General features: G+C 41.7%; 1 protein-coding gene and 1 pseudogene across 2 annotated transcripts in view; one reads left to right on the top strand and one right to left on the bottom strand.

The window, feature by feature from the left end:
* The window catches only part of RPGRIP1L (RPGRIP1 like), a 115,213-nt gene that overhangs the window by 69,144 nt on the left and 32,840 nt on the right, over window positions 1–13,229 (top strand). For both annotated transcript variants that reach the window (XM_053601889.1, XM_053601899.1), the window contains one exon: window positions 9,270–9,343. In XM_053601889.1, coding sequence (XP_053457864.1) covers window positions 9,270–9,343 — 74 coding nt within the window. The remainder of the gene's footprint in view (window positions 1–9,269; window positions 9,344–13,229) is intronic.
* On the bottom strand, window positions 10,721–10,839 carry LOC128580008 (uncharacterized; annotated as a pseudogene).

Here is a 13,229-nt window from a genome sequence, read left to right as displayed (position 1 = left end):
GCTTTCTCTCTCTTCTTTTCTGCCTCTTTTACTATCTGAGTTATCTCAAGAACTTTGTCTTCTACCTCTGAAATTCTTTCTTCTACATGGTCTAACCTGTTGCTGATACTTTCCATTGCATCTTTAAGTTCCCTAATTGACTGTTTCAGTTCCTTCAGCTCTGCTATATCCTTTTTATATTCTTCATATCGTTCATCTCTTATTTGATTCTGTTTTTGGATTTCCTTTTGGTTATTTTCCACTTTATTAGCAGTTTCCTTCATTGTTTCCATCATTTCTTTCATTGTTTTCAACATGTGTATTCTAAATTCCCTTTCTGTCATTCCTAACATTTCTTTATAGATGGAATCCTCTGCAGTAGCTACCTCATGGTCCCTTGGCGGGGTTGTTCTGGACTGGTTCTTCATGTTGCCTGGAGTTTTCTGCTGATTCTTCCTCATGAGTGATTTCTTTTATCTGTTTCCTTGCCCTAATTTTCCTTTCTCTTCCTCTTGCTCTTTAAGTTCTCATGCCTGTGGACTAAGGGTTACAGGACCAGAAGAGTGAGAAGGTTGAAGAGCAAAGAAGGGATGAAAGAAAGGAGGACCGAGTGATAAGAAAAAAAAATGAAAAATAGAGAAAGGAGAGGGGATGGGTAAAAGGAATATTGACAAAAAGAAGAGAGGCACAGAAAGAGGGAGACAGAGCAATATAGGTGTACAGTAGGGTACTTTGACACAACCTTAAAAAAGCCCCACCTTCTGGGGTTGCCCAGTTGGGTGGTTCCCTTAAGGTCAGCAGCTCTTTGCTAACCTTATCAGACACAGTACCCCACCTCCACCAGGTAGAGAGGAAAGACAAAAATGCTATAAATCAAACCAAAACAAGCAAACAGAAAACTTTACGGGATAAAATTGGGTGAAAAACCAAGTAATAACGGTAGAAACACTAGCAAAAATAAAGTCCTAGTTATTGAAAAAGGCAGCAATGGGAAATTATAATTAAACTAGAAAAATTGAGAAAGAAAAAGGATCTGTATGGAAAAGATTGAAATTAAAAAACAAAACAACATCAACAACATCAAAATAAACAAAGAAAACAACCAAACCAAAAAAAAAAAGAAACAAAAAAATCACAACCAAAAACAAAGCAGTATGTATATGTTATTGAATATTGTCTGGGCAACATGTGGTCTTCTGGGGTATGAGATGTTAATGACAGTTCTGATACGACTGGAGGCTGCTGATTTCTCAAACCCCAGCAGGTAGACACCCTAAATCTCTCTTCAGCCCACTTAAAAGGCACTTTGAACTTGTAAACTTGCTGAGCAAAAGCTTTCCCAGGAAATGCTTGTCGCTAGAATCACTGCTAAAGTGGCTATCCACTTACCCAGTGTGCCAAAACCGGTCTCACTCTGCCCCTGAGGGTTAGGGCTGCAAGGCGGCTCAGACCCCACCCTTAGGCTACTTGGTCGCTGGGTTACCAGCTCCCACCCTATTCTTGCTCTGCGACCCTGAGGGCGGAGCTTGCCGGGGCAGATCGCTCACAATGGCTCCCTGTGACCCACAGCCAAACACTATTAGCTCCGTCTGGCTCAGCGGCTCAGACTGGGGCCCTAGACAACGGCCACAGTTCTCCGCACTCCGGCTCAGGCTCTCCCCAAGGCAGTTCAACTGAGTGCCAAGTCCAAAGACACCAAAACAGCTCACAGGTAAGGCCTTTCTGGTTTGCAGTCTCGCTACTACTGAACTTACAGTTGCGGGCGGGTTTAGATGGATTGAACACACACGACCACTTGCCGTTTTTCCACTGTTTTAGTCCTCCTCTTGGGGTCCAGAAGTCTCTCGCTGACTCCCTATGTCCTCACAGGGGTGATGATAGGCAGATCCCACCAGCCAGAGATGCCTGGAGTCCTATCTCCCCAGACTCACGGTGCCCAGATGCAAGGAAGCTGTTACTCGGCCACCACCTTGCTCCGCCTCCCTATATTTTTGATATGCTGTTGAATTCGGTTTCCTAGTACTTTGTTGAAGATCTTTCTATCTGTGTTCATAGGAATATTGGTCTATAGTTTTCCTTTTTTGTTGTGTCCTTTCTTTGGGATATCAAGGTAATACTGCCTTCATAGAATGAATTAGTGGGGCTTCCCACTTTCTTAATATGATGGAACAATTTCAGTAGATTAGATGCCAATTTTTCTTTATAGGTCTGGTAAAATTCAGTTGTAAATCCCTCAGGGCAAGGGCTTTATTTTGTTGGGAGATTTTTTTATTACTGTTTCAAACTAGCTACTTGTTATTGGTCTCTTCAGCATTACTGTTTCTTCCTGATTCAGGCTTGTGTGGTTTGTGTGTTTGCAAGAATTTACCTATTTTCTGTAGGTTTTCAGTTTTTAGGTTTTCATAGTAGTTACAGATGATATTTTATAATTCTGTGGTATCAGTTGTAACATCTCCTTTTTCATTTCTGATTGAGTTTATTTGAGACCTTTCTTTTCTGGGTAAATTAGGTAGTAGTCTGTCAGTTTTTATTTTCACAAAACCACCCTTTCATTTTACTCATCTTTTATGTTGTTGGGTTTTTTGTTTTTTTTTTTTTGGTTTCTATTTCATTCAGTTCTGCTCTGAGCATTGATATTTCTTTTCTTCTGCTAACATTGGGTTTGGATTGTTCTTCTTGTTCTAGTTTCTTTGTGTTTGACATTAATTTGTGATCTATATTTTTGATGTAAACCTTTAAAGCTCTGAACTAGCATTGCTTTTACTATTTCCCATAGATTTTAAAGAACCTTGTGTTGCCTTTGTCATTCGATTTGAAAAATTTTTGTATTTCCATCTTGATTTTATCAATAACCCAAGGATCATTCAGCTGTCGGTTGTTTAATGTACATGTATTTATGTACTTTTAAGAGTTCCTCCTGAAATTGATTTCAGGTTTTATTCTCCCGTGATCTGAGAAGATATATAGTATAATTTCAGTGTGTTCTACATTTGTTGAGATTTGTTTTATGGCCTGACATATGATCTGTCTTGGAAAATGTCCCATGTGCTAATTAGAAAAATGTATATTCTGCAATTTGGGGGTTGATGTTCCACAAATGTCTCTTAGGTCCATTTGTCCAGAGTATTTCTTCGTTGAACTTCTGCCTCAATGATCTGTCTAATTCTGTCAAGAGAATATTGAAGTCCCCATCTGTTCTGATGTTGCTGTTTATTTCTTTGCTTATATATAGTAAAATATGATTTATCAATCTGGGAGCTCCTGTGTTAGATACATATATATTTAGAATTGTCATATCTTCTTGTTGAATCCCATCCCTTATCGTTATATAATTACCATCTTTGTCTTCTTTTAAACCATTGTTGACTTAAAGTCTATTTTAGCCAATAAGAAAATAGCTACTCCTACTTGCTTTTGGTTTCCATCTGCATGAACATTTTTTTTTCAATCCCTTTACCTTGAGTCTATCAGAATCTTTGTGACTTAAATGGGTTTACTGGAGATAGTATGTATTTGGGTTAAGACTATTCACATTCAGTGTTAGTATTGATGGGTGAGATAGTGTTCTGGTCATAATTTTGATTGTTACCTCGTTGCTTTATTCTTTCCCTCGTGTTACTGTTTCTTATGAGAGTTCTGACTTTTAACACTGATGGGTATTGATTGCTCTGTGTCTGTTCCTTTTAAGCATTTCTTATAGGGCAGGTCTAATGATATCCGATTCCTTTAGTGATTGCTTGCCTGGAAAAGACTTTATTTCTCCTTCTTTATGAACCTTAGTTGTACAGGGTACAGTATTCTTAGTAGTTATTCTGTCTAAGGAGACTGAAGATAGGATTTCATTCCTTTCTGGCTTACAGGGTTTCTATTGAGAAGTCTGCTATTAGGATGATGAGTTTCCCTTTGTAAATTACTTCATATTTTCCCCTCACGGTTTGTAGGAATTCCTTCTGATTAGTATACACTTGATGATGCTGTTTTTGCAGTGAATCTCTGAGTGTTCATTGAGGCTTTTGTATCTGGATGTCCATGTCTCTAGCAAGACCAGGAAAGTTTCCTCAATTATGCCTTCAAATAGGTTTTCCAGAGTTTTACTTTTCCTTCTTCAACCTCAGGGATGCCTGTGATTCTTATATTTGGCCATTTTACTGTTCTATTCTTAAAAGTTTTCTCTGTAGGCTTGGCGCCCATAACTCAATGTTTAGGGTGCCTGCCACATACACCAAGGTTGGCAGGTTTGAACCCAGCCTGGGCAAGCTAAACAACAATGACAACTGCAACAAAAAAAATAGCTGGGCATTGTGGAGGGCACCTGTAGTCCCAGCTACTTGGGAGGCTGAGGCAAAAGGATTGCTTAAGCCCAATTGGAGGTTGCTATGAGCTGTGACACCACAGCATTCTACCATGGGTGACATAATGAGACTCTGTCTCCAAAAAAAAAGTTTCTACTATATTTTATATTTCCCTAAATGAAGATTTTATTTTCAGAAGTTTCTATTTGGATTTCTTTGTAATAAATGTAGTAATTTTTTATTCATTTTTTTATATTATTTTTCTGGGTATTTTGAGTTGGTTTTCCATTTTCTCTAGGATCACATTGAACTACTTGATAATCCATATTTGGAATTCTTTACCTGTCACTTCAGTATTTCATTTTGGTTGGTATTCATTTTTAGAGAGCTAATATATCCTTTGGGAAGGTCCTTTCATTCTGATTTTTTGTATTTCTAGAGTTCTTTTGCTTATCTGAAGCAGCTGTCACTTCTTGTTTGGGGGTTTTCTTTTGTTTAGATAGGACTGTATTTTTCTCCTCACTTTTAAGAGTATGCCTGTAGCATGTGTTGGGTAAGGAACTTTGGCTTTGTTTGTAGGTACATTGATGGGGTCTAGGTTCTGCATGTTGGTTATAGATATTTTTGGTGTGGTGGTTTTTGCAATTGCTAGTTTTTCATAGGTTTTAGCAGTAGTGTACTGTGTGTATGGGCAGATTCCCTGTCTCTTGTCAACAGGGTGATAGAGATCTTCGAAATTTTTTCTCTTTCCACATTCCCATGGTCATCTTAACAGTATGAATTACACTGTGATGCTCAGTTTAATCTCTAAGTCAGCAGGTGGCACTTGTGGGTAAGAGTCAGCCACACCCTGGGCTATACAAGTTGTCCTCCCTGGTGGTAGGTGGCACTTGCAGAAAGGAGCCCGCTGCAGTGGTATATATTTGGACAAATAACCAGCTCTAGTCAATTAGGAGAAGTACTTGAATGCCCCAGGTGGTGGGTGGGACCCTGAAGCTCTCAGAAGACTCCTTATTCTCCACCACAGCAGCTCACCAGACCATGCCTTTAGGCTTCACAAGGGCTATGTGAGCAGGGGCCAAGAGTCAGCTCCCACATGGCTGGGGAAAACTACCCAAAGGGGCTAAAGTGGCACCACCAAGCCAGAAAGTCTACTGATGGGGTGAGGTGCATCTTGGATTCACAGTCTGGCTGTTGGGAGTAGTTTTCACTCTTTTCCCTCTTCCCTTGCACCATGAATTTCCTTTAAGCATCTGGCCACAATCAGCATCCCAAACTAGCCAAGCTCACCAGCTGTGGCACCGCAGGTTATGAGTTTTCCTGCCAGGACCCTAAAACCGCAGGTTAGGAGCTTCCCTGCCAGGACCCTGCCCCTGTCTGAAAGTGCACCTCTGCCCTGTGGGGGACTGCTCCACAGGTGTACTGCAGCTCAGGCCCACACCACGCTGTTAGTTTTGCCTACCTAGGCCCCCTCATTTCCCAAGATTAGTTCACAAATCTCCCCTCCGTGCTTGCAAGCAACATGAATGAGTCCTGGGGATATGGGATCCAGCCTGCATGCCTGTCCTCCAGTCCCCTAAGTTCAGTCTCTGATTGTACCGGGGAGATGTGTGCTGGTCCCAAGCTGCCCATGGAGTCCTAGCGCAGGCTTTGGAGGAGAACCAGCAGGCAGGGAGCTCAAAGTGTGTGCACCCCTTGGTCTGCTGCAGGTCCTTAAGAGGAAGGTCATGAGCCCCACTCTCTGTGGAAGTCTCCATGTGCTAGATGCTTCCCCCTCTTCCCCTGACAGAAGGGAAGCAGCCAATCCTGAGAGCTCCAGCTCAGTCGTTCCTTAGGGCACCTGTGCCAGCTCACTTGGGAACTGCCATGGCTGCACAGGCAGCTGTGGGTAGGGGAGGGAGAGAGGAAGAGAAGAGTCTGAATGGAGGAGAGCTGGCACCCTCCTTCCCTTTGTCCTGACAGAGGGGATTTGTTGTACTCTCCTCTCCTGAATGTTCATGCTCTGGGATCACATAGTACTTCTGGGACCTGACAGCCCCCCTTTTGGCCACCACAGTCTGAGCAGGTGTTGGGAGATATTTGTGCAGGATCTAGAGATGAGAGAACTGAAAGGCTTATGCACTCTGGCGGACAAAGGCATGTAATGGTTGAAAAAGCAGTATAGCGCCCTCTGCCTTGGATAGGGTCAGTGTTGAGGGAGAGCAACCTATGGGGTCGGGGGACCCAGTGCTCGGTTCAAAAAGTGCACAGTTCACTGGTGGCGGCAGCTTTGGGGCTCTTGAGGATGCATAAGCTCTCCAACAGTTTGGGAGCCTGCAGTCTGCCAGAGGTGTGAGGGGAGGAAGAACTAACACTCCCACCCACCCTCTCCATGGGCTCCAGATTCCTCGGGGTAGATCTCTGCCCAAACCTTGCTCCTTCTTATTCTGCCCCAGGACTTCCTACCATGGAGTCTAGTGAATTCTGGCCCTTTTCCCTCAGAATTACACTTAGGTCATGTATTTCTCCATCTAAAACTTTTCCTTCTTTTTTTTTTTTTTTGAGACAGAATCTCAGTATGTCACCCTTGGTAGAGTGCCGTCACAGCTCACAGCAACCTCAAACTCTGGGGCTTAAGCAATTCTCTTGCCTCAGCCTCCCAAGTAGCCAGGACTACAGGCGCTCACCACAACGCCCTACTATTTTTTTGTTGTCATTGTAGTTGTCATTGTTGTTTTACCTGGCCCAGGCTGGGTTCAAACCTGCCAGCCTCGGTGTATGTGGTCGGCGCCCCAACCACTGAGCTCTGGGTGCCGCCACTTTTCCTTCTTTCTGATGATGTGGTGACCAGTGTCTCTACTTAGCAGTTTTTTTTTTTTTTTTCGTAGAGACAGAGTCTCACTTCATGGCCCTCGGTAGAGTGCCGTGGCCTCACACAGCTCACAGCAACCTCCAACTCCTGGGCTTAAGCGATTCTCTTGCCTCAGCCTCCCGAGTAGCTGGGACCACAGGCGCCCGCCACAACGCCCAGCCACCTTTTGGTTGCAGTTCAGCCGGGGCCGGGCCTGAACCCGCCACCCTCAGTATATGGGGCCAGCGCCCCACCGACTGAGCCACAGGCACCACCCTCTACTTAGCAGTCTTACCTCCCCTGTATACCTATCTCCTGATGGAAATGATGGGTTGTATCTCTTCTTATTTGTATCTCTTCTTATCTCATCTTGGAGCTCCACAATAAAATGCAAATGTTAACTGCTAGCCATGTCCCCAATTCGTGTTGTAAATAGTTTTATGCCCTCTTTGGGTTAAATATTACCCTCTGGTTTAATGCAAAGGTCTTGACTTTTTAAAAATTAAAGCTAAGGCCGGGCGGCACCTGTGGCTCAAGGAGTAGGGCGCCAGTCCCATATGCCGGAGGTGGCGAGTTCAAACCCAGCCCTGGCCAAAAACCAAAACAAAAAATAAAAATTAAAGCTAAGAACCCAAACCCAAAAAGACAATTAACTGTATGGTTTTATTTATATAAAAAAATCTAGGCCAGGTGTGGTGGCTCATGCCTGTAATCCTAGCCCTCTGGGAGGCCGAGGCAGGTGGATTGCCTGAGCTCACAGGTTTGAGACCAGCCTGAGCCAGAGCAAGACCTCATCTCTAGAAAAAAAAAAAAAAATAGCCAGGCATTGTGGTGAACACCTATAGTCTCAGCTACTTGGGAGGCTGAGGCAATAGAACTGCTTGAGCCCAAGAGTTTGAGGTTGCTATGAGCTATGACACCATAGCACTCTACCAAGGGTAACACAGTAAGACTCTGTCACAAAAAAAAAAAAATCTAGTAAAAACAAACTAAGGTATAGTGACATAAAGCAAATAGCTGGGCTTTAGTTAATATGAGTGAGAATAGGGAGGGGAAGAGGAAAGAAATTACAAAGGTACCTGAGGAAACTTTTTAGGGTGATGTATATATGTTAACCATCTTAATTGTGGTGATGATTTTACAGAACTATACATGTGTCAAAACATTGAATTTTAGCCAAGCGTGGTGATGCCTGTCTATAGTTACAACTACCAGGGTTCATTGAGGCTTTTGTATCTGGATGTCCATATCTCTAGACCAGGGAGTCTAAGGCAGGAGAATGGCTTGAGGCCAGGACTTCAGGGCTGCAGTGTACTGTGATCGCTCCTGTGAGCAGCCACTGCTCTCCAGCTGCAGTGTACTGTGATCGCTCCTGTGAGCAGCCACTGCTCTCCAGCCTGGGCAACACAGCGAGACTCTCCCTATAAAGCAATTAATTAAAAATATACATGTATCAAATTTTGCAGTTGAAATGTCTACAGTTTATTGTATATTAATTTTACCTTAATAAAGCTATCAAAATTTTAAAACTTTTGAAAGAATAGCATTGACTTTTATACAATATTATTGATTAGGCTGTTAGAAAACACTTATTTCCCTATGGTTCTCTTTAAAATGGTTTTTCTTTAATTTGATACTATAATCAGCTGGGGTTTTTTTGTTTGTTTGTTTTGTAGAGACAGAGTCTCACTTTACCGCCTTCAGTAGAGTGCCATGATGTCACAGGACTCACAGCAACCTCTAGCTCTTGGGCTTCCGCCATTCTCCTGCCTCAGCCTCCTGAGCAGCTGGGACTACAGGCGCCCGCCACAACGCCCGGCTATTTTTTGGTTGCAGTTCAGCCGGGGCTGGGTTTGAACCCGCCACCCTGGGTATATGGGGCCGGCGCCCTACTCACTGAGCCACAGGCGCCACCCAATCGGCTGTGTTTTTAATTTGTACTACTTTGCTTCTACCACAACTAACCTTGCGATTTTTAGTCTTTTTTTTCCTTTTCTAAAATGCAATATATATGTAAACATATTTCTGCTTTTAAAAAAAAAGGCCTAGATATAATTACTATATTTTTTAAAGGCTATTTTATGTTGTGTACCTGTTTCTCTTTTACAAAGTATAAATGTAATGGGTTTATTAGCTTGTGTTGATGCTGCCCTTTTATTTTTTAACAGATGGAGAGGACAGGTCAGCTTCTGACAGTGATGATTGTATTATTACCAGTCCTATCGCCAAAAATATCAAACAGGTCAGTAACTTGATGCCAACTAGAAATGTTCTGAAATAAGGCTGCTTGTTATTCACAGTACACAGTTCATCAGCCTTTTTTTTTTTTTTTGCTGTCACCCAGGCTACAGTGCCATGGCCTCAGCCTAGTTCACAGCAACCTCCAACTCTTGGGCTCAAGCAGCCTTCCTGCATCAGCCTCCCAAGTAACTGGCATGAACCACGATGCCTAGCTAATTTTTCTTTTTTTTATAGACAGGATCTGGCATTGCTCAGGCTGGTCTCAAACTCCTGATGTCAAGTGGTCCTCCCACATTGGCCTCCCAGAGTGCTAGGATCACATGCATGAGTTACCATGCCCAGCCCACATATGAAAAACTTAAGGCAAAAGTATTTCTGGAAACATTTAAATGTTTATTGTAATCTCAACCAAGTAATCATCTAGTACAAGAAAATTTTATTCATTTTTTTCATTACATAATGGACTATAACATGAAAGCATTATTTTTGCCAAGAGCCCCTAATTATTAGCTTCAATAATTACTTGCTTACGCCAGCAAACTTTCCTGACTCCTTTTCACCACCAGTGTACAAAGATTTATTGAGTTAGATAGGAACTTGAAAGAATTCAAAATGTGAGCTTGCCTTTGAAACTGTAATAGTTTGCCTATGGGAATTTGTAGACTAGTCATATATAAATATGTCCACTGATAAATTTATGGTTACTTCATTTCTGCCAAAAAATTAAACCTTCTTAAAAGATAATTAATCTTGTGCAGGTATACTTTGCTCATTCTGTAGCACATTGCTGATAAGCATGTAAACTGAAATTTTGAGGAGAGAATTATATTTTATTATAATTAAATGGCATTGTATGGCAAGTACACTGTTTACCAGAGCATTCTTTACTATAATTGGGAAATAGTTTTTTTGAAGTAAGTGTAAGTGAAGTATAAAGCTGTAGCTATTTCTATTTATCTACATTAATTTTCTTAGTTACCTCTTTTTTTTTAAATTTCTTCTTTATTAGTAAGAATTGCAGTATTTCTCTTAACTCTTCTTTCACACTTCTTAGCTTAATTTCTTTCTTTCTTTTTTTTATTTTATTTATTTATTTATTTTTTTTTTTTTTTTTTTGAGGCAGAGTCTCACTTTATCACCCTGGGTAGAGTGCTGTGGTGTCATAGCTTACAGCAACCTCAAACTCTTGAGCTCAAGTGATTCTCTTGCCCCAGCCTTCCGAGCATCTGAGACTACAGGTACTAACCACAGTGCCTGGTTATTTTTAGAGATAGGGTCTCACCCTTGCTCAAGGTCTCAAACTTCTAAGCTCAAGCAATCCACCCACCTCAGTCTCCCAGAGTGCTGGGATCACAGGCGTGAGCCACCACATATGGCCCTCTTACAGTACCAGGTATTCCCAGGTGGTCTCCCATCCAAGCACTAACCAGGCCCAACCCTGCTTAGCTTCTGAGATCAGACAAGGTTGGGTGCATTCAGGGTAGTATGGCCATAGACACTTAATCTCTATAAAACAAAACCATAGAACAGAACATTTTAGTTGTTACAGATGCCTTCACAAAATAGTGACATCCATTGTTTCTGTGCCTGATACATACAAACAAAGTATTTCATCAACCCGGCTCAGCACCTGTGGCTCAAGCAGCTAAGGCACCAACCACATACACCTGAGCTGCCAGGTTTGAATCCAGCCTGGGCCACCAAACAACAATGACGGTTGCAACCAAAAAATAGCCGGGTGTTGTGGTGGGCACCTGTAGTCCCAGCTACTTGGGAGGTGGAGGCAGGAGAATCGCTTGAGCCCAGGAGTTGGAGGTTGCTGTGAGCTGTGATGCCACAGCACTCTATCCAAGGCAACAGCTTGAGGCTCTGTCTCAAAAAAAAAAAAAGTATTTCATCATCCCAAAGTTTTATATGATTATTGTTATATAATAATTACAATAACATCATTTAACCTATGGCAACCTGATGTGAAATCTTCATTGTTCAAATTGCGAAATCAAGGAAGGAATCTTGCATATGGTTGCCCAAAGACCTTTAATTATACCATTCAAATTGATTTTGTTTTGCTTTATCAAATCTGAAATTGTCATTTTATCAAACCAATGAATGGAAATTCTCCACCCTCTATTAGAACAATTTGATAAGGGATATCAGTGGGAAAATGGGCCATTCGTATGGGATTTTTTTGTAGCTGTAAACAGAACCAATAGGCTATGTATCAAAAGAAATTTGTTAAAGGAAATGGCTCATGTGATTCTGGAGACAGAAATCCCAAGATCTGCAGCAAGCTGGTGACTCAGGAGAACTGATGGAGATTCAAAGGCCTGAAAAGCAGGAAAGCTGATGGTGTAAGTCTCAGTATAAAAGCCAGTAGCACAAGACCCAAGAAAAACTTAGGTTTCAATGCAAAGGTCCAAAGGCAGGAATTGACCCATGCCCAGCTCAAGGTGTTCAGGCAGGTGAAGTCCACTCTTACTCAGCCTTTTTGTTCTATTCAGGTCTATGCTGTTTGGGAGTATGTGCTGATGAAGTAAAGTAGTAATTCAGCGGTTAAATTACCATATAAAGCAATGTCAGAAGACAGTACAATAATTAGTAGTCATGTTCGTATACTTGAGCTAAAGAATATTCCTTTTTTTGGCTCTTCACCCTCATTTTCCTAATGAATAAACTGAGATCTTGAGAGCAAAAATGACTTACTCATAATCATGTCAGTAACTAAGGACATTCTGAGGTAGGAAAGGTTTAGATGATTTTTTTATAATAGACTTCATGGAGGAGGGGCTCGTGAGCTGGCCCACCCGGCCTCTTCCCTTTCTCATGGGCTGTGTGTCTGCCTTTTCTCATTTTAAGCTGAATTTCTCTGTTTCACTTGCTTATTGCCCAAAAATAGTCACACAACAATGCCCAGCCCTAGGGGCAGAGATCTAATTAGCCACATTGAGCCTCTGAATTAAGTTCATTTTTATGAGGTGTTCACCCGTGATCCTTTGACAGCTCAATAGGGATGTGGCAGCAGGGAGATGGTCAGGTGCACTTCTAGTCCAGGGATATGCTGCGTGTTCCAGACATCAAGAATGTACCAGCTAGAGCCACCATTCAGTGGAAAGGGAAGGAAGGCCTCGGCTACATTGCAGCAAGCTGAACATTTGGATTTATCTTATGAATACTATGGAGACAAAGCAATAGTTAATATTTTCCAAACCCTTTATTCATCATTCTAAAATGAACTTTAAATATTGGGGAGATTTTATCTGAAGTATACCATCTTAGGCCAGTGATTCCCATTGGGGGCAATTTTGTCACCCCTACAGACATTTGGCAATATCTGGAGACATTTTTGGTTGTCACATTGGAAGGAACTGGTACTGACATCTAGTAGGCAGAGGTCAAGGTCATTACTAAACATGTTACAAAACACAGGGCCCAGAACAAAGAACAATCAGGTCCAGAATGTCAGTAGTGTGGAGGTTGAAAAATCCTGCTTTAAACCTACAGGAGAACCCTGTGTATGTTGGCAATGTAGCTAGCATCTCAGTAAATGTGTAGCTTGCTCTTAACTAAAGTAGAATAAAAATCTTCAGTTTAACAAAGAAGTAGCAAAAGAAAGAATTATTTCTCTAAAGCACTCAACTAATTCTAATGTACACATATATTTTTCCTTTGTAATAAACCAGGTTGTTTTTCTTGTTGCTTTAGGGAAAGTAGTTTGTGTTACCTTGCTGCAGCCTACTATAGTCTTCACTGCTATTCCAAAATGTGGTTTTCTGTGAGGCTTTCAGATGCTATCTCAAATATAGGAACATCATATAAAGTAAACAATTCTTTTGTGGTTTTTTTCCTCTGAGACAGAGTCTCACTACGTAGCACTCGATAGAGTGCTG

This window comes from Nycticebus coucang, chromosome 2 (assembly GCF_027406575.1).
Source record: "Nycticebus coucang isolate mNycCou1 chromosome 2, mNycCou1.pri, whole genome shotgun sequence".
In the NCBI taxonomy this organism is placed as follows: Eukaryota; Metazoa; Chordata; class Mammalia; order Primates; family Lorisidae; genus Nycticebus; species Nycticebus coucang.
The sequence above is the reverse complement of the archived record's forward strand: the minus strand, read 5'-3'. Positions and strand labels throughout refer to the sequence as shown.